Below are 25,726 nucleotides of genomic sequence, written 5' to 3' on the forward strand. Positions count from 1 at the left end.
GAAGCTAACTTACCTGCGACAGTCAAAACAGAAGGGGAAGTGTCTGCAATCATTTTCATCTTCTCACCATTCTGTAACCAGTAAATATCCACAGGATATGGTGGGCCCACAGCCTCACAGGTGAGATTAAAGGAAGCATCTCTTGTGACATTCTTTGATTCAGGTTCTTGAATAAAACTTGGCAATCCTGAAAACGGCAGCATTTAAAAATGGCATCAATTAACTACAAGTTGTCCTAAATGCACATCATAGTCAGACACATCTTTTATCTATAAACTCTGCTTATATTGTTCACAGGGACAATCTATTTGATACCCTAAAATGTATCATTAACTGTAACTATGTATTATTCATGAGTTTTTTTGAGCATTTGCATTTTGATTTTTGCATATTTACAAATCCTGGAGGTGGAAAAGCAAGCTGATAAGGCAGCCAAAAAAAAAATTCATGCACTCAATACAAAAACAAGGAAGTCATACTATACATTCACAAGTCACTGTATGGGCCAATACTAGACAGATTTTAAGAAGAACATTAACATTTTGGAGAGGGTGCAGAGAAGGTTTACCAAGATGATACACAGTATGAGGGCAAACGTAAAATACTGCAGAAGCTGGAGATCAGAAATGAGAACAGAAAATGATGGAGAAAATCAGCAACTCTGGCAGCAGAGACAGAAAGTGAGGTAACAGAATGCCACATGCAAAGGGAGAGGTCAATAAGGTTTGTTCAGAAGACAGATGGGAATCTTGCCTTTATAAGTGATGGTATGGAGCACAAGAGCAAGAAGGTTATGATGGAGCTGTATATAATATTCGTTGGGCCACAGTTCTGGTGTGCAGTTCTGGTCACCACACTATAGGAAAGATGTGACTGTGCTAGGGAGAGTGAAGAGAAGATTTACCAGAATGGATAGAAGCATTTCAACTATGAAGAGAGACTAGATAGGCTGGGGTTACAACAGAGTGATTGAAGTGTACAAAATTCTGAGGGGCACGAAAGGGGTAGATAGGAAGAAAATTTTTCCCCTCATTAGAGGGATCAACAGCTGGGAGGCATAGATTTAAGGTAAAGGGTAGGAGGGTTAAATGAGACTTAAAGGAAGAATTTTTTCATCTAGAAGGTGGCAGGTACCTGGAACTCACTGCCTGGAAGAGTGGTAGAGGCGGGACCCATAATCACATTTAATAAGTATTTACATTACCACTCGAATTGCCATAGCATACAAGGCTATGGGCCAAGTGCTGATTATGGATCATGGAATCCCTACAGTGTGGAAGCAGGCCATTTGGCACATCGAGACCACAATGACCCTCCAAACAGCATCCCACACAGACACATTCCCCCCTACTCTGTCCCTGTAATGCTGCATTTCCCACGGCTAATGGATCTAACCTGTGTATCCCTGGAGACTATGGGTAATTTAGCATGGCCAATCCACCTAGCCTGCACATCTTTGGACTGTGGGAGGAAACTGGAGCAGCCGGAGGAAACCAACACAGACACAGGGAGAATATGCAAACTCCACACAGACAGTGGCCTGAAGCTGGAATCAAACCTAGGACCCTAGCACTGTGAGGCAGCAATGTAAACCATTGAGCCACTGTCCCACCAAGAATATAGATTCATAGAGTCATACAGCACAGAAATAGACCCTTTGGGCCAAATCACCCATGCCGACTGTACATCCCAATCTAACCGAGTACCGTTTGCCAGCATGTGGCCCGTATCTCTCTAAACTCTTCCTATTTGTATACCCATCCAGATGCCTTTTAAATGTTGTAATTGTACCCACCTCCACCACTTCTTCTAGCAGATCATTCCATACACGCACCACCCTCTGCATGAAAAAGTTACTCTCTAAGCCCTTTTTACGTTTTTCACCTCTCACCTTAAATCAATACCCTCTAATTTTAGATTTCCCCACCCTAGGGAAAAGACCTTGGCTGTTCACTCTATCCATGCGTCTCATGATTTTATAAACCTCTATAAGGTCACCCCTCAGTCTCCAACGCTCCAGGGAAAAAAAGCCCCGGCCTATCCAGCCTCTCTCCATAATTTAAACCCTCCAGGAAACATCTTTGTATATCTTTTCTGCACCCTCTCAAGTTTAAAAACGTCCTTCCTATGGAAGGGCAAACAGAATTATACACGGTATTCTAAAAGTGGCCTCACCAATGTTCTATACAGCCACAACATGACATCACAACTCCTGTACTCAACGTTCTGACCAATGAAGACAAGCATGTCAAACGCCACCTTCACCACCCTGTCTACCTGTGACTTCACTTTCATGGAACAATGCACCTGCAACCCTCAGTCTCTGCTCGGCAACACTCCAGAGTCTTACCATTAACTGTCTAAGTCCTGCCCTGGTTTGCCTTACCAAAATGCAACACCTCATATCTACCTAACTTAAATTCCATGTGCCACTCCACTGCCCATTGGCCCATCTGATCAAGGTGTCATTGTACTCTGTGATAATCTTCTGCGATGGTCCACTACACCATCTGCAAACTTACTAACCATGCTTCCTACATTCACATCCAGATCATTTATATAAATGACAAAAAGTAGTGGACCCAGCACCGATCCTTGCGGCACACCATTGGTGACAGCCTCCAGTCTGATAAGCAACCCTCCACCACCAATCTCTGTCTCCCACCTTCAAGCCAATTTTGTATCCAGTTGGCTAATTCCCCCGGATCCCAAGTGAGTTAAATTTACTAACCAGTCTACCATATGGAATCTTGTGGAATACTTTGCTGAAGCCCATATAGACAACGTCTACCCCTATACCTTAATCAATTTTCTTTGTCACTTCTTTAAAAACTCACTCAAGTTAGTGAGACATGATTTCCCACACACAAAAACACGTTGACTATCCCTAATCAGTCCAAATGCATGTAAATCCTATCCCTTAGAATTCTGTCCAACAACTTACCTACCACTGACATAAGGCTCACCGGTCTATAGTTCTGTGGCTTTTCCTTCCAGCCTTTCTTAAATAATGGCACCACATTAGCCAACTTCCAGTCTTCTGTCACCAATCTGTCATTAATCTATCTTTATGCATTTTAAGACCTCAAGCCCTTCCCCTGCTGTAATATGAACTCTTTTCAAGACATCACTACTTATTTCCCCAGTACCCGAGCTTCCACATCCTTCTCCACAGTAAATGTTGACACGAAATATTCATTTAGTATCTCAACCATCTCCAGCAAATGGGTGTTTGATGGCCAGTGAACACGATGGGCCAAAGGGCCTCTTTCTGTGCTGTAAAACATTATGACTCCATGTCTTGTAACTACAAAGTATCTGATGCTCTATTAGAAGTATATGCAATAAAAATCATGGGGATCCATTAAAATTACAAGCCAAGAACATAGAATCAGAAAAACCAACAGAATTACAAGCCTTGCAGCTAACCTTACCTGGTCAAGGCCATGTACACCAGAAAACATAGGCTGATGCTGGAGTACTATTCAATACCTGCCAGTTAGCTTCAATACCATCACCAAGGTATGTCATTAGTTATTCATGAAGAATCGCAAGAATGAGATGATGTCTACTTGACAACTGTTAGAGGGTGGGATAGCATAATCCACTCATGATGCTGTTCTCGACTGACATTCGCACATAAACACTAGCACATCACTACTAAATAGTAAACCTGTTGAGCAACTGTCATTTTGCTTATCCCAGGGTCATTGTAGCTAAGGATAACTCCTTCTTCATCAACCTGTCTACCTGCAACTCCACTTTCAAGGAACTATGCACCTGCACCCCGAAGTTAAAATCTTCCAAATGCTTGTCCTGGTTCAGATTCCTTATTTGGCATGAAACTGTGATTAAACTTGCAAATTCTTCCTGATTTTTACACTTCAGTTGCACACTCAGTTGTGATTTACCAGAGCACACTGCTTAATAATTTCTAATGGGTGTCTTGATGGCCCCAGCTCTTCGCTAAGCAGCCTTCCCAATTTCTATTGCTGAGATTTGCGATTTGAGTATATAACACATGACAGGAAGGAGAAGTGAAACACGAATTGTGACTCAAGTTTTCCACATTGCAAACTAACAAGGACTGTTGGAAACTTTCCCCTTCCTCCTCTTCTGTTCAGAATTTCTGTACATAACTCACCCAGAATCCTATATTTCCCACCAGCTGTGTGGCCAAATTTGATTGGAAATAAAACAAGTAACTCATCTCGGTCAATAAGAATATGAAGTAAATTCTCATATCAAAATGGCAAGGACACAAAGGTGCTGCACTAAACTACTCTACAGAATGCAAAGTAAAAAAACTGATTGAACAATTTCAGTATGGTCAGAAAGGAAAAGCCCATGGGCCCCAACAAAAATAAGTTACAAATTGAGTTCAAAGTTGGCTCAGTGACAGGAGCAAAATGTACTGATGGATGGATGGTTTTCTGGAAAGCTGTTCACATTGGGTCCCGAAGGGGTTAGCTCTTTTCATAACATGTATCAATGATTTAAACTCAAGTGCAGGGCCAATGATTAAAAAAAAATTCAAATAATACAGAAATGGCATGTGGTTGAAATGAGGAAGAAGGCAAGGCTACATGGGGGGCAAAAGCTGGCAGAACCCAAAATGAGCAAACGTGAGCATGTTATTCCATTGCAAATATTTCTTGATAGCACTGTTACCCCTTCAAACATTTTGCTGATGATTTAGAATAGATTGATAGGCAAGTAACTGCTACATTGGATTGGCCCTCCTTCTTGTGGACAGGACACACTTGGGCAACTTTTCACATTGTTGGGTAAATGACAGTGTTGTAACTGTACTGGAACAACATGGCGGGTAATGGCTGGTTCTGGAGCACAAGTCATCACTCCTATTGCCATTTGGAGAAGGAAAGCAAAGCAAAAGAATACATCATAACATTATACTAAAGTTGTACAGAAATAGAGATACCCTGCAGTACAGGCCCTCAAAATCCTGAAGGTATCATGCCAAGGGATAATCAGTTATGAAGGCGAGTCTAGCACCTTTGTTCATTAGCGAAGATGTAGAACATAAAAGAGGTTATGCTGAAAATGTATAACACATAGTTGGTCCACTGCTGAGTACGGCACACAGTTCTGGTCACCACATCAGAGGAAGGGTGTGATCACATTGGAGAGGATATTTTGGAGATTTATGAGCTTGTTACCTGGACTGAAGAATTTTTGGTATGAAGAGGTATTTGACAGACTGAGTCATTTAGAACAGAGGAGACAGATCAGAGGTTTAACTGAGGTCTACAGAATTATCAAATGCCTAGATGGAGTGGAACAACCCAATAACAACAGGATATAGATTTTAAAATAGTTGTAGAGGAGTTAGAGGAGAGATTAGGAGACTTTTTTTTCCGCCGGAAGTGACAGAAAAGTTTGAAGAAAATACAATAGATATTGCCCCTATGGATTTTGAGGAAATATTTGAAAAAGTACAACATGAAAAGTTATTTCACAAAACAGAAAGATCAAATTTCACTTTGGATGAAAACAATTACCTTTGGGATACAAAATTACAAGTTGTGGTACATGGTGGTTTCTGGAGTCTGGATGGATAATAGCTTTCGAGGACATGTTCAGTGTTAGGACAATGGCTCTTTTAATATTGAAATGAAACTAAGAGTTCACAGTTGGGAGGGGTGGTATACATTGAGGGTGATAAAAATTGACTATAGCAGGACACAGACAGGCTGGTAGAAGGGTCAAAGCGGCAAGTAGAATTGTGAAGATGCATTTTGATAGTAACATCCTGGGGTCATCACTAATCAAAAACTGAACTGGACCAGCCATATAAGTACCATGGCCACAGGAGCAGGTCAGAAGCTAGGAATTGTGCAACTCATACCTATCTCCCCAAAGCCTGTGCACCATCTGCATGGCATAAGTCAGGGGTGTGACGGAATAATCTTCACTTGCCTGGATGGGTGCAGCTCCGACAACACTCAAGAAGCTCGACACCATCAAGAACAACGCAACATGCTTGTCAGACGCCATATCCACCACCTTTAACTTTCACTCCTTCCACCACCAATACTCAGTAATAACATTGAGTGCCATCTGCAAGAGATACTGTAGCAATTCACCAAGCTAACAGTACCTTCCATGCCCATGACAAGACCAAAAGACACATGGGCACTGCCACTTGCAAGTTGCCCTCTAATCCACACATCATCTTGAATTAGAACTATAGCATCATTCCTTCGCCGTCACTGGATTAAAGTCCCGAAACTCACTTCCTTACTGGGTGTACCTACACCAGTTGGATGACTGCAGTTCAGGGAGGTGGCTCACCACACCATCTTCTTAAGGGCAATGACAGGGGGGTAATAAATGGTAGCCAGTAACATCCATGTCCTGTGAATGAATAAAAATGATCTACCAGAAAGATCTGCGCTCCAAGGTTAGGGTGTAAAGACTAGGATTGTTCTCCTTGGAAACCATTTTTTTAATGCTCTCATGAAATATGGGCATCACTGGCTGGGCCAGCATTTATCATCCATCCTTAACTGCCCTTGAGAAGGTGGTGATGAGCTGCCTTCTTGAACTGCTGCAGTCCATGTGCTGTAGGTATATCCACAATGCTGTTAAGGAATTCCAGGATTTCAACCCAACAACAATGAAAGAACAGTGATATATTTCCAATTTAAGATGATATGGCTGAGCAGGGAACTCACAGGTGGTGGTGTTCCAGGTATCTGCTGCCATTCCTCTCTTAGATGGAAGTGGTTTGAGGTGACAAGTGGAGGGTAACACTTGTATTACATAAATGCAATGACCATCTCCTGTAAGAGACAATCTAACCATCACTCTTTGATACACAAAGGTATCACTGAATTGGAGTAGGTGTAGAAATACTGTGGCTACAATGGCAGGTCAAAGGCTAAGAATCCTGCAGAGAGTGACTCACTTCCTGACTTCCAAGAGCCTATCATCCATCTACAAGACCCAAGTCAGGAGTGTGATGAAATACTCTTGATTTGCCTGGATGAGCGCAACACTCAAGAAGCTTGACACTATCCAGGACAAGGCAGCCTGTTTGTTTGGCACCACATCCATAAAACATTCATTCTCTCCACCACTAAAGTTTACTATAAGTAGTGTGTACCATCTGCAATAGGCACTCTAGAAATTCACTAAGGCTCCTCCCATAGCACTTTCCAAACACAATGACCACTACTACCTTGAAGGACAAGACAGTTGATACATTTCGATACTACCAGCTGGAAGTTCCAATCCAAGCCATTCATCATCCTGACTTGGAAGTATATCACTGATTTATCAGTGTCACTGGGTCCAAAATCCCTCCCTGGTGGCATTGTGGGTGTACTTAAAGCCCATGGACTGCAGCTGTGCCACTCAAAACTATTTCCTCTAGGATAACTAGGGATGGGCAATAAATTCTGGCCCAGCAGCTGAAAGCCATGTTCCAGGAATGAAGAAAAGAAAAGGCAGTTTGGGGGGCAGGGAGTTCATAATGGTGTAGAAAATTATGAAAGGTTAGGACAAGTTGGACAAGGGAAAATCTGCTCCTATTATTTGATAGTACAAGGATTAGGGGACAGTGATATCAAATATTTGGAAAGAGATGGAGGAGATTCCAAAAAAGTTTTTTTTAAATTCAATCAATCATAATGACCCAGAACTCTCTGTTTCAAGGGTAGCTGAATGGAGTGAGTTGATGGTTTGAAAAGAAAAAACTAAATGGGAACTTGATGGAAATAAGCTTGACAGGATGAAACAGAGGATTAGAGCTAGAGATAACACAGTGGAGCTGGAGGAGCACAGCAGGGCAGGCAACATCAGAGGAGCAGGAAAGTTAACGTTACGGGCTGGGACGACCTGAAGAAGGGTCCTGACCCGAAATGTCAGCTTTCCTGATCCTCTGGTTCTGCCCGGCCTGCTGTGCTCCTCCAGCTCCACTGTGTTGTCTCTGACTCCAGCATCGGCAGTTCTTACAATCTCTCAGAGGGTTAGAATTGACTGGATTGCTGAGTAACGAAACAACATTGACTTGATGGGCAGAGTGGCCTCATTCTTTGACACAAATCATTTTAGAATTGCGGGGACTCTAAAATGTGCTGCTTCAAAGGAACACTCGTCATTTTTAAAGGTTCCCTATGAAGCAACTGAAGTTCTGTAACTTACAAGTCTATGGACCAACAGCTGTATACTGACATTGGACGAGACAGCTTCTTTTTGGCTAGCACAGGCATGATGAGCTGAATGTGCCATATATGTCTAAAACCCCACAAGACGATAGAGGTTGATATTCAGAATTCAACATGATATGATCTTCCAAATTCACTTAAACCACCTGTGTATTGACAGGATAGTGGCAAAATATTGATCATGGATCTCTGAATTCCATCATCTGAGTTAACACCTGGACCTTCAAAAAGTAAAATGGTTTTAGAAAGGAAAAACACTGACTTAAAATGGCCACAGCAATTTGTTGACCATACGTTATCCCAGTTTCATGAAACCGATGTGGCATGAATAAAGATAGTCCAGGCTGAAATTAACATTTTCAAAAAGATGGAAAAGTTGCACTATCAAAAAACAGTGTGCCCAGAAATGGGAATACATGAATGATTGAGCTGTTTTTCAAGCAGCTGCTTTGACAGAGTAGTGAAGAAAGATGTATTTGTAACTGGAACTCGATACATTGCTCTCTCTTTCTCACCCTGTTCCCTGTTCTCTCTGCAAGGACACAATCTGGTGATAAAACAAATTAGAGAAATATCCATTTACAGAGAATGTAAAGATATTAGGAATACATTGCTTAGGATAAAAGCTATCAATTTAGTAACTGCAGTTTCAGGTTAGGTTAAAACTCAGCACTTATAAAGACTTATAAACTACATATCCTTTTATCTTACTTTTAGTACTGGGCACATTTCTATTTTATCAATGTTAATCGTGCTTATATGTTTGATGTTTTGTCTTTACAATTTTTATTGAGCTTATCCAGTAGTAAAATCGCTCTTCCTTTTCCACAATTAAACCTTCTAATTGCTTTTTATATTTGATTCTAGTGAATTTAATTACTGCATTCCTTTGGAGTGAGGTATTGCTGTGTGATAAATATCTTAAAATGTTGTTGTGGCCAATGGAAAGACTTAAGGACAGGAGAGCTGGTTCACCTTGCAGCACTTGGTTGGAATGGAATGAAGAGAAAAAACATTGCAAAAAAATGTTCAGTTAAAAGTGAGGATTCCCCTTTAAAAGGAAGAAGTGAAACATGGTGGCAAGTTACCTTTGCCATACACATTCTCATAACTGGCTCCAGAACAATATCTCCAGGGAGCTGGAAGCTATCACAGCTTCTATTTCTACCATGTTATCTTTATCTGAGACAGCTCAGTTGGAAGTTGAGATATAAATTAACTAAGTGGGGGCTCTTTTGCAATGGAACTAACTTTCTGTTTTTAAAAAATACTTCAGCACAGTAGGCTCAAGGAGGAACTAATGAAAGAACATGGAACATACTTACTGTGGAACTCAAACAAACATTCAGTTCCTCTGATGATTACACAATTAAATGTGCTAGACAGCTGTAGTTTAGAGCATAAGAACAAGGAGGAGCAAGCAATTCAGCCTCTCGAGCCTGCTCCGCCATTCAATATGATCACAGCTGATCTCACCTTGGCCTCAACTCCATTTTCCTGCCCTCTCTCCATAACTCTTCAACTCATTACTTATTTCAGTATTGTATTTTGCTATACAATTTTAGTAAGTTAAGTCGTAGATAGTAATCAAACCTCAAACCTCAAAGCGTATGCCTGTAGAATCTCAGACATTTACAATGCAAGACGGAGGCCATTCAACCCGCTGTATTTAAATCTGTCCTTATCTAAAGCAGTCAAATACCTCAACTCCTCATTCTCCGAATTCCTATGTTTTTTCAGCTTCAGATCTTTCAAACAACTCTTCCTTTAAGAAGTGCGACACTTTTTTTGCCCCAACTATTTCTGGTGAAAAAGAATTCTGTATTCCAACATTCTTTATAAAAGAAATTCCCCAACCATTCTCCTTAATCTTCATGAGAATTCTGAATGAACGAACCATCCCATTCACCAATGACTTCCCAATTGTAAAACAGATTTCCCCATCACCTCATCAAAACATCTCTTCTCATAACTGTAGTTTAATTCATTAGAACAGTTCATGAATTACTAAATTTCCCATTCATTTTGCAAGTGGTTGCATGCGGCTTGATTCAAAGATGATGTGCTGTTGTGAAAGTCATACCTTCTATCTGAAGATTGATCTTCTCTGATTCAATGGGAACATTAGAGATTAATATCCTACAGTTGTAAACACCTGCATCAGAATGCAGTACATTGGAGATGCTGTAGAAAACAAAAAGTATAGATTACTCTCAAGATGCATTGGACTTAATTTTTACACAAATATTACTGTCCCTTATTCGACATTCACCATTCCCTCCTGACTCCCTCCAGGAATTTCAGTACATCTTTCGCACTGAATCATTTAAAGGAGGTTTTTATTTAAATGTCTTTGACAACAGTAACATTCTTTCCCACTATACACTGTCGTGGACATCTGTTCGCAATTGACATTGCAGTTATTCCTGCCCTTGTTGAAAGTATCAACATGTTCTGCACATAAAACTTTAAAGAAAAATTAGTTGCTTACATAGTCATACAGTTGTGCAGCACAGAAACAAACCCTTTGGTCCAACTCGTCCATGCCGACCAGGTTCCCAAACTAAACCAGTCCCATTTGCCTGCATTTAGCCCATATCCCTCTAAGCTTTTCCTATTCATGTACCTGTACAAGTGACTTTTTAAATGTTGTAACTGCATTTGCATATACCATTTCTTCCACCATGAACCACCCCTTTGTGTGAAAAAGTTGCCCCTCAAGTCCCTTTAAAGTCTTTCTCCTCTAACCTTAAAATTATGCCCTCTAGTTTTGAACGCCCCCACCTTAGGGAAAAGATCTTTGCTGTTCACCTTAACTATGTCCCTCATTATTTTATAGACCTGTATAGGGTCACCTCTCAACATCCAATGCTCCAGTCATCTTTCCAATCATGCCTTCATACATTGAACTGGCTGCTAAGAAGGCGCTCATCTCCCAAACCTTCACCCTGTTCTCCTCACCTTGCTCTCAGATTTGCTGTAATACAGCACCTGGCTTCAGCCTAACATATTTTCAGGTGCAGGAATTTTCATGTGATGAAATCTCAAGGCATAACCCTACTCGAGTAGACCTGAAGATAGAGACAAAATGGACTACACCACAAGCTGCATTACTCAAGAATTTATGTGAAATTTTAAATATTTAAAAATGTTAAAATATTGCATTGAGCCTTACCATCCGAAAGCCCTTTGTTTTCTAAAACCAAAGGCATTTAAAAGATTCCCGTACCTGCAGCTGCTGAGGATCCTGGCTCTGTGTTCACTGACTGCAAAAGCAATCCCTTTGTAGGAGCAACGGTGGCCATCGATTAGCTCTTTACCATTCTTCAGCCATTGAATAGGCACATCCTGGTAAAACTCAGGTACATCAATGGAACAGTTAAAGCTTACAGGATTGCCTTGTGATATTATAATGTTTGCTGCTCCAGGTTTGAATCTAATCTCTTCCCGAATGTTTGTTGCAAACAGAGCATCACTGGCAGTACTTTGGGATTCTCCTGCTGGCGTCGGCACATTCTGAGGTGGTACATGGGTCAAGGGAGGCACATGAAAGACACCTGCTGGGCAACAAATTATATTTTTAAAGTCATTTTTCTCAATATTTCTTCTTTCACTAGAGCCCTGACAGATACTTTGTGCGATTTGTTTGGTGTGCCAGTCAAGCTTAACATTCAACAGATGGTAACTGAGGATCTTGCTCAAGGATTTGGGGATTGGTCCCTCAGATTGAAGAACTGTACATGTTACTCTTGGGATACTTGGGAAAGGAGACAGAGAGATATTACAAAATCATATCATCAAGGACAATAACCATATGAAATTTTCAAACTATTTGGATATGTTGAGAGTAGGTCATGCATGAACAACTTATTTGGATCTTTTTGAAACGATTACAAAAGAATGGACACAGGAATGTCTACGGGCATCAGTTAGATCAAATACCTAATGGAATTCCATGATGTCCCTGAGCCATTAACTAAAGTTAAAGCTCATGGAACTGCAGGTAAAATTGTTGACTTGGTCAGGAAACTGGTTGAATGGGAAAATAAAGAAAGTTGGAATAATGGGCAGTTACTTGAATTGCTAGAAAGGACCTGTAGAGACTCACAAAGATCTGTGATAGGGCCTCAAATACATCTTGTCTTTATTAATGACCTAAATGACAGACAGTAAAGCCACATATCTAAATTGAGAATTCAAAGATAGGTGGCATTATAAGCAGTGGAGATGGAGGCATAAAGTTTCAGAGGAAATGCTAATGTGAAGAAGATTCATAATACATGACTATTTGTAAATTTGCATTCTAAACTGGAGGAAAAACAGATTTTAGTTTTCAGTTCTGTGAAGGTCTGACTTTTAAGAAAAGGTTAGAAAATCATTTTAAACAGTAACTCAAACAAACCAGCATTTCCAAGAAGCTATATGACTGTAGTACAGACGAACATACGAAATTGGAACAGAAATTGACCAAGTGGGACCTGCTCCACTATTCAATTAGATAACGGCAATCTGCTTGTGCTTCAAATTCCACATTCTGATCTCTTATTGATTATTGGCTAATGGAATCAGTAAAAATCTAATCACCTGCCTTAAAATTATTCAATGAATAGGCTTCCACCACCTTCTGAGGCACAGAGTTCCAAAGTCACTGAAAATACTTCTCCTCATCTCTGTCCTAGAAGGGTGTACTGTAGTTTTAAAACAGTGTCCCCAAATACAGGACTCACCCACAACAGTAAACATCCTTTCCCCATCCACCATGTCATGAACATTCAGGATCTTATCCACTTCATCAGGTCACCACTCACTCTTCTAAATCCCAGTGAAAAGAAGCCCAGCCTGTCCAACCCATACTCCTAAGACAACCCACTTATTCCAGGTACCATCAATATAAAAAACCTCCTCTGAATCACCTCGAATACATTTACATCCTTCCTTAAATAAGGTAACCATAGTTGTACACAGAATTTGAGATGTGCTCTCACCAAATTCCCTGCATAACTGAAGCATAAAATTCTGTTATGTTCAATTTTTGTCAGAATAAAGGGTAGCATCCTATTAGCCTTCATGCTTCATGTTTTACCTGCGATTCTGAAGAAGTCATATGGAACTCAAAACATTAACTTTTTTATTCTCTCCACAGATGCTGCCAAAACTGCTGCATTTCTGTAACTTCTTCTGCTTTTATTTCAGATCTCCTGCATACACAGTATTTTTGTTTAATTTCCACTGCCTGCCTAACTCAAATATCACAGTGACACAGTGTGGTCTTCAATGCTAAATCAGTCCTTTGGTGCACTTCTTTACTCGGCTGGTATCTTTTCCTCACTCCAAGTATCTCATCTTGTTCCACTGCCTCCCCTCCTCAAAAATCATCATCCTATGTCTCCACCATCCTCCGTCTTTGCCCCAAAGTTTCTCCACAAGTTTCTTCTCTCAACTCTGCACTAAGTGACACTTCACTGATGGTCTGAACCTCTAAATCAAAATAAACTCTTTTCCTATTGATTTTGACACTCTCCTGACTTCCCCAGAAGTTCCCGCAAAGTAAACTTTCCCTTCTCTGTCCATGGCCACCTCATCCATTTTGCCATTGACTGGACTCTCCATTCTGTCACAGACCTGATCACAGACAGGCAGTTTGCAAACCATGTCTTTGTATCCCTCACTACTTATATCCTCACACATCCTTCCAAACCTACTTCTTTGAGCAATCTTTTTATTACCCAGATAAAGCTCATCTCAAGCTACTCACAACTCTAGTTTTAAAATCCAAGATACATCATGACCTCACAAAACAATACATTCATGCTTTATTATGGATTTGATGGCTGAAGTTTTCAATTTTTCATTCAAAGAACACAATAATTGTGCATGTCATAATAAATCCACATATTTCTTGATAGTAACACGTTGTATTTGGAAAAGGATGTCAAATTTTGAATAAATCAGTTCGTCGCCATTTTATTTCATAACAAAACCTCTCTATTCTGAAGGATTAGCAACCATATGTCAAGCACAATTAGTCATCGTGGCAGAACGGTAAATTCACAAAAACATGCTAAGGTAGCCTAGTTTAGCAAGGTCACTGACATAAATGGTATAAAATCATGGAACTTCCGATCTGCCTTTGTGTTTTCATTTGGCTTACATTATCTTCATTCTTCAGAGGCCTATTTTGATGCAGTGGCAAGAAGATAAACAATTGAGACCGTGTTTCAATTTCATTGTAAAAGCATCCACTCCTCATAAGAACAGTGGTTTTGATGATTTTTAAAAAAATTATCAGTATCATCATCGATATTTGATTTCCCTCAGTGTTTTACAGATTTGTAACCACTGTTTAGCACAGAGTCAGGCATTTGACCCAACTGGACCATGTTGGTATTTGTACAAAAAGGCTTCTTCATACTCCCAGTAGCAGAAACTTCCAACCTTTCCTAATAACTGCCTTTATAATATTGATTCAAGTCGAGAAGTGAGGGTGCCTGCACGTGACATCAATGGAGCATTTGACCAAGCATGGTACCAAGGATCCCGAGCAAAAGCAAATTCAAATGAGAATCAGAGAGAAAACTGTCTGCTGGTTGGAGACAATACCTGGCACAAAGGTTATGGTTGTTGCAGGCAAAGCATCTTGGTCACAGGACATCTCTGCAGGAGTTCGTCAGCGTAGTGTCGTAGGCCCAACCATCTTCAGCTGTTTCATCAATGACCCTTCTCTCCATCAGAAGGTCTGGCATTAGATTGTTCGCTGATGACTTCAGTTATATTTGCAATACCTCAGATACCAATGCAGTCAGTATCCATGTGTAGTAAGACCTGGACAACATTCAGGTGCAGGCCAATAAGTTTCAGATAATACTCATGCTACTCAAGTTGCAGGTAATGATTATCTCCAACAAGACAGTACTTAACTGTTGCACAAGGGTGTTTATTCCCTGGAGCAACCTTGTGATGTTGTCACAGAGTTGTTCCCCTATGGTGCAACTAGCACAGTGTAGTTGGAGTTAGTGAGACCAAATATTGAGAAGATGGATGATAGTTGAGCATGTGACATCCAGTTAGGCAGAAGCACACGTAAAGAATAGTTTTAATAACATAGCAGTAAGTTTAGAGGCTGGCAATTTCAGATTACCATGTATTAGAATGGCTTGTATGAATATACAATAAACAGAACTCTGAGCAAACCTAAGTGTAGATATAGTTCTTGACTTTGCCTTCTCCTGGACCAGTCTGTCCTAAACCCAAACTCATGCTTATGGGCATGAAACCACATGACAAAACTAATCATTTCCCCTTGGCATTGAATGGTATTACCATCACTGAATCTCCCCAACTATCAAAATCATCAGAGTCACCATTGACCAGAAACTGAACTGGGTTTACCATATAAATACTGTGGCTACAACAGCAGGATCGGGTATTGTAAACCAAGGTCCCTTTGAAACCGAATTTCCTATGTGGAATTGAGACCTCATATCATGGCTATTATAGCAGTTACTTACCTTCCCCAAACATAAACAACTAATGCCTTAAACAAGGACAAAAGACAAGTTAAAGATAATAGTTATGAAAGCTAACAGGCCAGTGCTGCCTAATGCCCCAAGTTCTTTGGAAAAAGCTGAATTATTTGTTCTTGTTTAAAATGAAAGCTGTCTTAATGATGGAGGAGTGAACAAAGGAGGCAATGGTTATTCTGACATTGTGATTGGCTGTCCCATGTTCATTGTAAATGCAGTGTAGATTGCCAGTCTCAAAAATAGAGTATATCAGCAAATGCTCGGGTTGGTCGGGTTCAGGTTTCCTGCCCAGGAAGCTCTTGCCTCCATATGGAAGATGTGCCAAAAGAGGAGGAAGTTCCAGGGAAGAGTCTACTAACATTTTGGCTGGAGAGCAGGATACTTGCCTTCACAACTTAACTGAGACTGGCATAAGTTGTGCCAATTGTCTGTTCATCAACTGGTATCAAGGAACTATCCTTAATTGTCATAGGTCGTATAAATGCTTTGTCTAATTAAGTAATGTATCACATCAAAATTGTTGTTTCACAACAAATCTAGTGTATGATCTGAAAATTTGTTATAAGTAGTCAACTGTATATCAAGTATGCCATTTGGTCCTCCGCGTTCAATATGATCATGGCTGATCCTCCAACTTAATGCCATTTTCCCACTTTCTCTCCATACCCCTTGATGCCTTTAATACCTAAAAATTTATCAATCTCTTTCTTAAATGTACTCTTCAGCCTTCTGAGGTAGCAAATTCCACAGGTTCAGGACACTCTGAATGAAGAAATATTTCCATATCCTGAGACTCTGACCCCTGGTTCCTAACCAGGGGAAGCATTCTCCCTGCATCTGGTTTGTCTAGTCGTGTTAGAATTTTACACGTTTCAATCAGATCCATTCTGATTCCTCTAAACTCTAGTGAATAAAAGCCCAGTCGAACCAATCTTTCCTCGTAGGACAGCCTTGATTTCCCCGATATCAGCCTAATGAACCTTTCCTGCACTCCCTCTATAACAAGCATATACTCTCTTAGGTAGGGAAATCAAAACTGTGCACAATACTCCAAGTGTAGTCTTACTAAGGCTCAGTATAATTGCAGCAAGATATCTGTACTTCTGAACCTTAATCCTCTTGCAATGAAGACCAACATACCATGAGCTTTCCTAATTGCTTGCTGCAATTACCTGTTTTCTTTACTAGTGTACAAGGACAACCAGATCCCTTTGTACATTCATATTTCCCAAAATATAACACCATTTAAATAACACTATCTTACTGCAACTAAAACTGCATGATGAAGACGCATTGAAGAACATATGCTCAGTTAATTTCCAACAGCCCAAAGTGAAATGATCATTTACCACACAAGAATGGGAAAATTTTTAAAATGAGAATTCGGATAAATATTTTTAACCAACCTGTTCAGATGTGTTATGACATCTCTGGAGCAGGTGGGACAGGAGCCTGGGCCTCCTAGCTCTGATGTAAGGATCCACAAAGATCCCTAAATGAGGGAACATATTAGGTATCCATCATGAACACACAACATCGAACAAGAAGCTAGGAATTCCTCAACCGGAAACTCAATTTCTGTCTCCCCATAGCCTGTCTACCATCTAAAGGCACAATTTGGGAGTGTAATGGAATACTCTACACTTGTCTGAATGAGTGCAGCTCTAACAACACACTGTAGAGCCTCCTCCACCAGCCAGTTCTTTAATTGTTCATCAGCATTTATTGCTGGATGTGACATGACTGCAGAGCTTAGATCTGATCTGTTGGTTGTGGAATCACTTAGCTCTGTCTAATACTTCCTGCTTATACCGTTAGGCATGCAAGTTGCCCCATGTGGTAGCTTCATCAGGTTGACACCTCATTTTAGGTAAGCCTACTGCAGGTAATCATGCACTCTTTATTGAATTAGGGTTGATCTCCTAGTTATGATAAAACAAAGTATTAGAGAAACTCAGCAGGTCTGGCATCATCTGTGGAGAGAAAAGCAAAGTTCACAACAAATCTTACATGACTCCTCCAGGATTGAAGGGGGCTGGAAAATGAAGGCTTTAATACTTTTGACAGAACGGGAGGAGGAACAAGTGGATGAGATAGTAAGGTGCCCAGAACAAAAGACAAAGGGAATGCTAATGATAGCAAAGTTATTTAAATTAAAGATTTTTAAGAAAATAACTGCTTAAATTTTAGCTGTTTCCCTCAGCCCCCTACCAATCTTCAAATAATCCAGCATGGAGGCTGTGAAATTCACTCCAGTGTTTCTGGATACAACACCCCTATCTGTACCAACAAACAACCCTAATTACTAGCTACCCATGCTGGTCGAAGGATGTAAATATGGACAAAGGGTATTTGAGCTTGGCCATGTGTCAATAGGCAGCACTCCCACCTTGGAGTAAAATAAACCATATCGTGACAATGTCGGCACTACAGAAATGCAAGTTTCTTATTTCCTTTATGCCCTTATAATTGAATACATTGTCTGACTTACTCACAAATAGTGGTAATTACATTTACGTAGCAAACACCAAGTCTCTGGAGTGAACTGGAGAAAATTGATGGGAAAAATAATTCTCATAGAAAGGAGTCTCATTAGTTCATAGCTTTCTAGTGGATTAAAGTTCATATTCTTTCAGAGTCTGCCAATAGTTTTCACAGCCTACCTTGCCACACAATGTTACCAGTTTTCTCAAATGGAAGAGAGATTGGGTGCGACACAAAATGTCTCTTTCAGACCAAATATTCTCAAAGCATTTTTAAAAGAAAACAAAAGCAAATAAAACTTCCGTGCAAATAAAAAATCGCTACTGTCAATATATGCTGTGAAGGAGAACGATTTCTCCATTTAGATCTTTTTAAAAAAATAAGTTTTGAAAAGGCAGTTGACATTGGGTCTTTTAAATAAATGATGACCTGGAAACTCAACACCTCAATTTTAAACTGAATTTCTTATCTATCAATGTGGCCTTGGCCTTGCCATCCCACCCCCATTCTATTCAACTTCTTCTAATCCCATAAACCTTAGAGATCTCTACTCTTCCCCCAGTTTCGGTACATGCCCAAATAGCAAGCCTCCAGTTCGAATGGTCAGGTCTTCAGCTTCCCGGGCCCTAAGGTCTGGAATGCACTCACTAAAACTCATCTGCTTTGGCTGCCTTTTAATTCAGACTTTGCAATGTACCTCTTTGACAATGTTTTGCTCATTGATTTACGTGACTCAGTGTTAAATTTTGTTTGGTATTGTTCCTTTGAGCCGCCTTGGAATGTTTTATGATGTTATAGGTGCTACATAAATGCCTGTAAGTGCTGTTGATTATAAACTTAATGAGGGCACTTTCCCACCACTTTGAGCTCCACGGGACAATCTGTTCAGATGCCATAATGCCTTTGACCATGCAAATTTGCTGATGAAAAGTCATTATCTGAAACATTAATGATTGATGGAATTTAATGCCCCTCAGAGATGGATTCAGAGGGAAGGGGACATGTGATTGCTTGGGAGATTGCAAAATGCAGATCTTCCTGAATCGCTTGATTACATCAAAGGAAGAGGCTTGCCAGTGGCATTTCACACCCAAAAGCCAGTTGGGACCTTAAGGCACAATCCTTTGACCACGAATCCACAAAATAATAATAATAACAACAATAATAACGATCCCAACTGATGTTATTATTGGACAAGTCAGATCCCAGTCTGTAACCTGGCTTAACAGATCAGATTTTGTTTTGTTTTACATAATGGTGTGTTATTTCACTGAAACACAAGTAGACAATGCTGCAGGTCTGGTTTAACAATAAATCAGAAGTTATTTATGCAAAAAAGAGACAGATGAAATAAAAATAAAGTAAATAAAATAAATATGTAACACAAGTTGAAGGATTTCAAACACACAGTAAAATAAAATTCTAACACCATCACATTATAGTGCTCAAAGACCAGATCACTTCTCTATCGTGTATATAGGTTTTGCTGAACTGTTTCTTTCAAATCCCAGTCTTGGTAGCCCCTTTTTTAATTAGTCACACAACTGAGCTTAAACTTTTGCAGCTTCAAATAACTCTATTAGGGTTCTAAACAAATACTTCTGATTTGGAACTTTCAAGCTGAAGTCCTTACACAAGGATAACCTATTTCTGAACAGTTCCATCACCTTTCTCAAGAAGAAACTTTCATACATCAAGCTTCAACCACAATTTCTGCAAACTGAAACCAAAAGGTTTCCAAGTTATGGGCTTTTCCTCTGAGCAAAATTTAAAAGAAAACAATTCCTGATTCTTCTAAACTGAAAGCAAGCTCAATCTCCTCAATGTTTATTCTGTCCACTTGTAAAACTCTGCCAATGCCAATGCAAAAAATTTCCATATCACCCTCAAATCCCCGACCCTATGGACTTCTCTCATACCAGTTTATAAAAAAAATCATAATTCCAAAAATACTGGTAACTTAATAATTAAACATCCTTGTATATACAGATGGCACCAGTTCAAAATCCAAACACTAAACTAAATGGCATTTATGATAAATCAGATATATCACATCCCTTACATCACATAACAAAGTATATTCATAACATATGCAACTGTAGCTGCTTTCATTCTGTGTTAGTGGAGGGTTTGAATTAAATATATTAATTAATGATATTGTTATTGTTTCATGTTTTGACAACTACTTTGGTTACATTTCTTTTTGTATTTTGACAAGTTACACTTCAGTGAATTTGCAATGGTATTTCAAAAGCCATGAGAGACATACCTTTCATTCTGTAAAATGGTTTACAACACATCCAAAACAGCATGCTAAAATAGAAATCAAAACAAAACTGTGGATACTGGAAATCAGAAACAAAATGAGAAATTGATGGAAAAGTTCAGCAGAACTGTTCTGAGGAAGAGTCACTGGACCCGAAACGTTAACGCTGATTTCTCTCCACAGATCCTGCCAAACTGCTGAGATTTTCTAGCAATTTCTTTTTTGTTGTTGATGCAAAAATGGATCTTTACATTTCTGTTTAAATGCAATAGCTACAGTTGTGTTTGAAAGCTCAGGTTTAGAATTGCCAGCTGCTCTGTATCACATTGCACTGTAACTACAACTCAAACTCTTAATTTCACTGTTTGCACACTTGTTGCATCTTTTATGGAAGAAAACTCTTTCAGTAAGCAAGCTATTCAACAAGCATTGTGCTCAGGGTGAAGGACACAAACTTATTTACAAACAAAGATAAAACTGAAGAACAGTAAGCACATGGAAGAATCCCAAACAAGGTATCTGCTTCACGGTCAACTGACCCCACTAGAAGAATCATAGAATGATGCAACACAGATGAAGGTCATTTGGCGCATCATATCTGATGTCTGTTTGAGACATCTATACAATCTGCTGGCAGGGTAAAGTCATCATAGTTCCACTGGACCATGGGGCTACTCTCTCATTAGGCAGAGATGACTGATGGCAGTTTAACCTGAGGTTCATCATGCCTCAGGCAAGGGGAGATGTTCAGAATGAGAGTCTTCATTGTAACCTCAGTGAGTGTGGGAATTTAAACTACTCTGTTGGGTTGGCAGCATCACAAATCCAGCCAACTCAGCTAACCAACCCCAGAACTCATAGGGAGGAGGCAATGGTAATATCATTCAACTAGGAATCCAGGACCTCATGCTAATGGTTTGGGATCACAGGGTCAAGTCCAACCATGGCAAATGGTGAAATCTTAAAGACACTATCCCTGGTGTGTAGTGTTTGTAATTTGCTGTTCCTTGAAACATGTCCCTAAATACATCAGAAAGTTAAGGTTCAAATCCCACCTGCTCCAGAGATGTGACAATTCAAATAGCAGACTGCCTAATCTTTTTGAAAAACAGCTATTGGAACTATTATATATGCATTTAAACTATATAATAGAATCGCTGACTCAATTTTGCACATGGCAAACCATAAATTAATATACATGTGCTGTAAATTTGACACACTCAATCTACAGGAGAATGCAGCCACGACACAAAATAGTGAGCTTCAAATATGCACGTCAAAGCTGTTTATAGGACTGTGGTGCCAATGAAGGAAAATTAGATCCTCAGCAATCAGACTTAGCAAATCCAAGAGGTTTACTTTGGTTTTGCAGCCAGCACCAGGAAACCGTCACATAAGAAGGCAGTGTCACTAACTGGGTACTTTGACCAAGACAGAAGTAGCTGGAGTCACAGGTCTTTGGGTTGGAATTCCATGTGCTATGTGAAGACATCGGCTTCCTGACAACTGGAAACTAGATGTACAACACATTGTAAAGGTAGAAAATGGTATCAATGTCGACTTCACAAGCTTCAAAATCTCCCCTCCCCCCACCGCATCCCAAAACCAGCCCAGCTTGTCCCCACCTCCCTAACCTGTCCTTCCTCCCACCTATCCCCTCCTCCCACCTCAAGCCCCACCCCCATCTCCTACCTAACAAGCCTCATCCCGCCCCCTTGACCTGTCTGTCCCCTCCCTAACTCCACACCTACACTCACCTTTACTGGCTCCATCCCCGCCTCTTTGACCTTCTTTTCTGAAGAAGGGTTTAAGCCCAAAACGTCAGCTTTCCTGCTCCTCTGATGCTGCTTGGCCTGCTGTGTTCATCCAGCTCTACACCTTGTTATCTTTGACCTGTCTGTCTCCTCTCCACCTATCTTCTCCTTTATCCATCTTCTATCCGCCTCCCCCTCTCTCCCTATTTATTTCAGAATCCCCTTCCCCTCCCCCATTTCTGAAGAAGGGTCTAGGCCCGAAACAACAAGGTGCAGAGCTGGATGAACACAGCAGGCCAAACAGCATCATAGGAGCAAAAAGGCTGACGTTTTGGGCCTAGACCTTTCATCAGAAATGGGAGCAGGGAAGGGGGTTCTGAAATAAATAGGGAGAGAGGGGGAGGCGGATAGAAAATGGATAGAGGAGAAGATAGGTGGAGAGGAAACAGACAGGTCGAAGAGGCGGGGATGGAGCCAGTAAAGGTGAGTGTAGGTGGGGAGTTAGGGAGGGGATAGGTCAGTCCAGGGAGGACGGACAGGTCAAGGGGGTGGGATGAGGTTAGTAGGTAGGAGATGGGGGTGCGGCTTGAGGTGGGCGGAGGGGATAGGTGGGAGGAAGAACAGGTTAGGGAGGCGGGGAAGAGCTGGGCTGCTTTTGGGATGCGGTGGGGGGAGGGGAGATTTTGAAGCTTGTGAAATCCACATTGATACCATTGGGCTGCAGGGTTCCCAAGCGGAATATGAGTTGCTGTTCCTGCAACCTTCGGGTGGCATCGTTGTGGCACTGTAGGAGGCCCAGGGCGGACATGTCGTCTGAGGAATCCAGCTCTAAACCTTGTTATCTCAGATTCTCCAGCATCTGCAGTTCCTACTATCTCCGTACAGGTAAAAAAGTCACTTTTCGGTTTTGTTGAGACATTAAAGACATTTTTGTTAGTTTTAAAATGAAATGTTACTCAAAATGAAATAAAACTTCTCAGTTTTCCAGAGAACTTGGACGAATGACAGAAGGAAAATAAAGTGAAGAGGGCGCTTTGAAAGCATGATTGAAGAAGTTTTTGCTGGAATACTTTTGAAACCATTGGTAAAATTCACAGGATGCAACGATTTCAAAATGTGGAGAAGGTGCCACTGAACTTCACAAGGAACGGTATGGAGTGGCGTGGAGGGGGAAAAGAATGGAGGTTCACTTCGGAATAAGTTGAAGAAGTTTGGAGGTTGGGTGCAAGGGAGGTCAAATATAGAACCTTCGCTCTCTCGGGTGCACACAATAGATCCGTCAGTAACACAAAAACAGGGCCACTGTGACCCGCAACATTCCCACAAGCAACTAAATCAGGTCGCCTGGTTCTTAATCTGGATAAGCGTGTTTAGGATGTTTCACTATGTTGAAAGCGCTACAAATAAATAAATCGGTGAAGATGTTTATTTTCATTGTTGGAATTCTGTATTCAGAATGGTTGCTATTCTCGCATTTCTCCAACAACGGCGTAAAGTCATCGTACTTCACCGAGTCGAAGCCCCTCTGGGATGTCTGGAGGCCACGAAGGGGTCTGTATGGATGCAAGTTACGAACACCCTCCCCCATTGCAATAACCAACTGCTGTCAGTCACAATCAGCGAACCGCGGTGTACAACGATAGCCAGGCTTCTGATGTTTTCATTCCGATTGCTGCTCTCGCTAACCCTCCCCCCGTGTTCCGGCAAATTAAACATTCCCAACAACTAAAAGTAAATCCAGAAATTGGATTAAAATGACACAGCAGGTACACACAACTGCTTTTATATCGCTCCCTTACAATCAACAAATGAGAGGCGGACTGATGTTGTCGAAAACCAATAAGTTTATATATATCACTTTCATACTGTATCTAAAACGTGAAAAGGCTGAAAACAAGCAACAGGTCTGTTGACTTGCATCCAAAAAAGATGTTTTTTTAAAACTTGGAGATCCTGTTCTCATATGTTGTATGGTCAGCAGCTTTCTTTTTTTAAAATCTCAAATCCACAGATCTGGTTGTGTGTCGACTGGAAAATACTGTTAAAAATTTTAAATGTATAAGACCAGGTTACCGATCTCATTAGGCACACCAAGAACGGATGAGTGTTAAAGAACACGGTGTGGCTCCTTTCGGGTTCTGTTTATTTTATTCGTACTTTGAACTTAGCGAAGGAAAAACTCTCCCCACCCCACCCCAACTACCTTTGCCAGATGTCACAGTTTGTCAATAACAGTGCCAAACAGAAATGTTGATGCATATTTATCTACAGGTGAGAGCGCGGTACAGGCTTCGTTCATTCCATTTGCAAGTTGACTGTCGACGCATGTTTAATAATATTATGTGGCAACTCACCGGATCCGCGGGCAAAATGAAGGAATAAAGTGAATGCCCACAAGTTGGAGCGGTCTTTCATCCTGGAGGGGTAGCGTTGTCGGCAGCAGCTCTCCCGAAATGCAGTCAGGGTGCTGGACTGCAGAGAAACCCGCAGCAGCAAACTCTTCACTCAGTTCAATGAAAACACCACCGCACGACTTCGTGGCACTGGGTTTCGCCTATTTTGACGAAAGGGTAAGAATGATATTGCTAAATATGTTACCAACAGGGCAACATTAATTACCTCCTCATAGGTAGGAGCACCAATTAATATTGCTAACTACACGGCGATTTTCCAATCCCAACGACCCAACACAGAAAAAAAAACTTTGAAAGGCGGTTCTGCAAAGGCACGTGATCCCAGCCAAGTTGCAAATGAATTGTATCGACTCCAATCGAGTAAGAACTTCGCTGCTTTGCACTGTGCAATTCACACATTGTACAGTAGAGGTATTGCATTCTGCACTGGTACATTGTACAGTAGAGGTATTGCATTCTGCACTGGTGCCCTTGCATTAAGTCCCGTTTGTTGAGACATTAACCTGCCCGTACACGCCCGCCTCTGTCCTGGGTTTGTTGTTCCCCGATATCCCCACCCCCTACAGCAGAGAGAGAACCTACACCCACCCCCACCCCCAAACGGCCGCAGGACTGCTCTGTTGGCAGTGAGAGCGAGTTCTGAGGAAGATGCTTCAAGCTTTCTGATTGCCCGTAAAGAATTTTACTGTGGCTAGCAATCATAGTAGGCTCTTGCAGAAGCGAAAACGAATGAAATATTTATCTCAACTTTCAGGGATTTAACAAAAAAAAGCCTGTGAAGCTTTTGTCGCAGTACAGTAAATAAAAGTGAGGCAAAATAACTTTGGTACGTAAAATTGTTTCTTTTTTGCCACTTTTGGGGAATTTGAACGAAATTCCATATCCCAATTTTCGTGACAGTAAATAGAAGTCCATGGCTTTACCGGTTTTCACATTTTAAAGCTGAACCCTTTATATCGACACGATACATGGCTATACGATATTGTAGGGGTGGGTACGTTGGAACCGTGGCCAATAGCTCCAGCGAAAAAGATTGCAAATTTACATGACTAACGAAAACAAACAAACCTACACCTCCCTAGGTGCAGACTGT

The 25,726-nt window shown here is 40.8% G+C and overlaps 1 protein-coding gene across 3 annotated transcripts in view; it reads right to left on the reverse strand.

Annotated features, from left to right (window-relative positions):
• LOC109935992 (tyrosine-protein kinase Mer-like) overlaps positions 1-25,094 on the reverse strand; it is a 54,134-nt gene extending 29,040 nt beyond the window's left edge. The window contains exons 1-4 of one of the 3 annotated variants that reach the window (XM_048597346.1): positions 24,574-25,094; positions 11,422-11,752; positions 10,276-10,376; positions 14-187 (exon numbers count right to left, since the gene is read on the reverse strand). In XM_048597346.1, the coding sequence (XP_048453303.1) occupies positions 14-187; positions 10,276-10,376; positions 11,422-11,752; positions 24,574-24,634 (667 nt within the window). In that variant the 5' untranslated portion in view covers positions 24,635-25,094. The remainder of the gene's footprint in view (positions 1-13; positions 188-10,275; positions 10,377-11,421; positions 11,753-24,573) is intronic. The other 2 variants (XM_048597345.1, XM_020534611.2) reach the window with 2 other exon arrangements.
• Positions 25,095-25,726: the final 632 nt, after the last annotated feature.

Source organism: Rhincodon typus, chromosome 5 (assembly GCF_021869965.1).
Source record: "Rhincodon typus isolate 14 chromosome 5, sRhiTyp1.1, whole genome shotgun sequence".
Lineage (NCBI taxonomy): Eukaryota > Metazoa > Chordata > Chondrichthyes > Orectolobiformes > Rhincodontidae > Rhincodon > Rhincodon typus.